At 44.6% G+C, this 3,948-nt stretch overlaps 1 protein-coding gene across 1 annotated transcript; it reads right to left on the bottom strand.

Moving 5' to 3' along the window:
- Window positions 1-693: 693 nt before the first annotated feature.
- On the bottom strand, window positions 694-3,194 carry LOC128831617 (claw keratin-like). Its single transcript, XM_054018213.1, has 2 exons — window positions 3,152-3,194; window positions 694-1,921 (listed from the first exon to the last, which is right to left on the bottom strand). The coding sequence occupies exon 2, from the start codon at window positions 1,898-1,900 to the stop codon at window positions 1,406-1,408; it is 495 nt and encodes a 164-aa protein (XP_053874188.1). The 5' UTR covers window positions 1,901-1,921; window positions 3,152-3,194; the 3' UTR covers window positions 694-1,405.
- Window positions 3,195-3,948: the final 754 nt, after the last annotated feature.

Raw genomic sequence — 3,948 nt, 5'->3', positions numbered from 1 at the left:
AAAGTCTCCCGTGATCACACAATTCCCATAAGTGTTTACTTCATTAAAAACATTAAAGAGGTCTCCATCCAAATCGGATCCAGGCGGTCTCTAGCACACCCCAAGCAGTATCTCAGGAGAGGCTCTAGTACCTTTCTTTCCCAATGTGATTTTTGCCCAGACAGACTCTGTCTTATCCATTCCATCACTTCTTCTTTCTTTACAGTCTACCTCATCATTGATATACAATGCTATTCCACCACCTTTGCCTTTATTTCTGTCTTTCCTAAACAGCACACAGCCTTCAATACCAGTACTCCAGTCATGACTACTATTCCACCATGTTTCTGTTATCCCTACAATATCCATATAGGGTAACATGGGAAACATTGGGCATGTTTGCAGAGGTGCTGATGAAATGCAGCTCTCTCATTATTTCACACAGAGTTCGGTGTACTCAACGCTTCTCAAAGCCAGGCCTGTGCGATCAGACGTGAATCTGTATCTTGCTGTTCATTTCCTGCTGTTCCCATGCATATGCCTGCTCGATTTAGCATGGCCCACAGGTTCCATTAAGATACCAATAACCCTATCAGAATCCCCCCCAACCCTAGTTTCTCCCACAACCATATGGCCCCTTTAACCACAGAGGCCCTCCTGCCCATATGCAATTTTTAAAAATGGACGAAGAAACAAAGATAACCAGAAGACTGATATTATGATACAGCAAAGATTTTAATGCAAATAAAATTGGCAATACACAGTTACAGAAAGAAATACCACAGAGCGGAAAAAATATATTTCCAGTGTTTCAAGAAGGGCTCTGACCAATCACCTGCGTCAATGGGATGTATTTCACACAAGATGTTCTTTGTGCTTTGTTGCAGCTCCAAAGGTTGACAAACAAGTCCCCTTTTGAAACCATTTTAAGTTCTATTTTTTTAACCCCAGTCAGGTGTGAAATGAGACAAAGGAATATAGAAGCAGAGACTACACAACTTCTCTGTTAGACATGTGAAGTAGCAAAGGTTAAAGTGAGTTGCTAAAGGTACGTATTGATAGAAAGGATAGAACATGTAGGGCCTAATTCTCCTTGAGAGGGACTTAGAGTGATAATGATGCCTATTTCAGGGCCTCTATTTCCTTCACACTGCATGTGTAAAAAACCTGTGTCTAATTCAGAATGAGTCCAAAAGAGAATCAGCACTTGGTTGGGAAAGCCTTGGCAGAAAGAGTCATAAAGCGTAACATTAGAAATGCAGCATGGCTATCAGCCCAAGGTGCTGAGCACACACAGCTCCCACTGAGTTCAACGGGAGCCATGTTTGCACAGCTCTTCTGAAAGCCATGCCCAAAAGATCAGGAGTGAATCTGTATCTTGCTGTTCATTTCCTGGTTCTTCCTTCCATGAATATTCCTGGTGAGTTTAACATGGCCCACTCCTTCCACTGAGGTACCTATGGCAAGATACCCCGGAACCACTTAATCCCCCATAACCATAAAGGCCCGGGTAACCGCAGTGTCCCCCGTATCCCCGTAATCCCCCATAACCATAAAGGCCTGGGTAACCACAGTATCCCCCATAGCCCAATAATCCCCCATAACCATAATGGCCACCATAACCACCTAATCTCCCTAAACCATACAATCCTCCGTAATGGCCTCCATAGCCGTACAATCCCCCCAAACCATAGGAGCCTCCGAAACCGGCTCCGACCACAGGTGCTCCTACAGCTGCCACTTCGCTCTCTTGAGGGAAATTGCTGAGAATTGGTCCGGGGAGGGTCACGACAACCGGTGAGGGTCTGATCACCACTTCGGAGTCAGGGCACTGCCTAACGCACGGCTCGTTGGCGCTGCCAGTGACTGGACTGGGTCGGGCCACCCCGCATTCTGGATAGCACAGGCTGGAGAAACTCATCTTTCTAGGATGGAGGTAAACCTGAAACACACAACAGGGACTAGAGATAAGAGAAGGTACAAGGACTGGTGGAAGAAAGGCTTCAGAGCTCGGTTACAATTGTATTGAGATCTGCATGGGGCCCGAGAGAGAGAAGTAGTGGACTTACTCTCTTTTTGTGTGGTCATGTAGTTGTCACTATTTTCTCTTTCTACACCTCTTTTCCGCTCGCAGTTAACTTCCCTCCCAACTGCCCCTTGATCCCCTCTCAATGACTTTGTCTGAAAAACACCAACTAGAATAAGTGTAACTATTTCCATGATGGACACCTGGGATTCTGGGACCATTTTAGACATTTCTCAAAGAGAACATGGCTGGGATCATGGTAATCACTTCCTTTCGTTTGAGGATTTAACCTTTGCATGCAAACCAGTGGGGTCTGCTATCAGACGTTGGTTTTCCAAACCTTGGGAGTCACCAAAACTTGCTGATGAATAAACAGAAACTTTGCTTTTCTCCTAACAAATCACTAAAGACAAACCCTTCAGCTGGGAGAAAATCGGTTCAGGTCCACTGACTTCCATGGAACGACATGAAAATACACCATCTGAGGAGAAGCACCTTCAATGGGTATTTCTGCTCAGGAGAACATAGGAATTGCTTGACTGGAGCACAGCGCTTCTCAGCTTCATCCATTCTCGTGTCTCCAATAGTGAGGAGTAACAGCTGCTTTAGAATAAATTAGATGAGCACTGAATTGGCCCTTTGTGGACTAACCTTGGAAAGTTTCTTCCTAATCCAGCTAAGTGAAAGGTGGCTAAGGGACTTTTTAAAGTTTAAATACCCTAATTCTTTCTCTAGTTAATGGGAAATACGTTTCACAATTGTATTTGTTGTTCTTAAAATCCCTCCTTTAGTTTCAAATCATAATTCCACCAGCTCCTGTAACTGAATTATGACATACAATATATAAAAATAAACAAATAAAATTTTTTTATAACTAATAAATAATATATATTATAGATATTATGTATATATAAACCTAAAAGTAATTAATAAATAAGTACAAATCACAGCAAGTACATGCAAGATTCCTCCTTAAATGAAAAGAGGCCCGACTGTGAAATCTCTGGGGTTAGAATATGCATCCGAAGAAGTGGGCTGTAGTCCACGAAAGCTTATGCTCTAATAAATTTGTTAGTCTCTAAGGTGCCACAAGTACTCCTGTTCTTTTTTTGGGGTTAGAAAGAGATTGAGTTGAATTGGACTTACCAAGTTCACTAAGGAGATGAAGTCCGGAGAAGGGTTTAGAAGAGTGCTGAGGCGAGAGCACTTTTATACAGTTCCTAGGACAGCCTGGAGGATCTGCAACGCTGTTTGTGGAGACGGTCCTAATTAGTTACCAAACAAACTTAATTGCCTTGCTAAATCCTTCTTTGGATGGAGCTGTTTTCCTCACTGTTGGTGATTACTGGGCTAATCTCAGCCTCAGAGGGCGTGACATGCACGTTGCACTCTTCAGGTGTCTTTCATCTTTAAATTGTACAGGCCAACTGCATTTCTTTTGTCATTTTACTGACTTTACAGGTTCTGCAATGAGAATGAATGTCAAGGTCATCCTGAGCAACATGAGTAGCACAAGTGGGTGTCATTTAAGGAATCCAGTTTGGTCTTTTCAATTCATGCTGGTCGTGATTAAGAGCACGAGAAAATTCATTCTAAACATGCTAGGAATCAGGGAATCATTTTTCTCCATTCTAACCACCGACATTCGCAGCAGTTCAGATCCAATTCCCTTTGAAATCTAGGGCCGGCTTTAGGACCTGCGGGGCCCAGTTCCGCAGTCTGGGTCTTCGGCGGCACTTCGGCGGCAGGGGGTCCGCTCCGCGTCTTCCATGGCACTGAAGTACCCCCGCCGCCTAAATGCTGCTGAAGACCCCAGAGCGGACCCCATGCCCACCGCCCAAATGCCACCGGAGCGGACCACTGCCCGGTGAGCCTAAGGCGCGAAGCCCTCTTACCCACGGGGCCCAATTCCGGGGAATTGGGGGAATCGGCCTAAAGCCGTC

Source organism: Malaclemys terrapin, chromosome 1 (genome assembly GCF_027887155.1).
Source record: "Malaclemys terrapin pileata isolate rMalTer1 chromosome 1, rMalTer1.hap1, whole genome shotgun sequence".
Classification (NCBI taxonomy): Eukaryota; Metazoa; Chordata; order Testudines; family Emydidae; genus Malaclemys; species Malaclemys terrapin.
The sequence above is the reverse complement of the archived record's forward strand: the minus strand, read 5'-3'. Positions and strand labels throughout refer to the sequence as shown.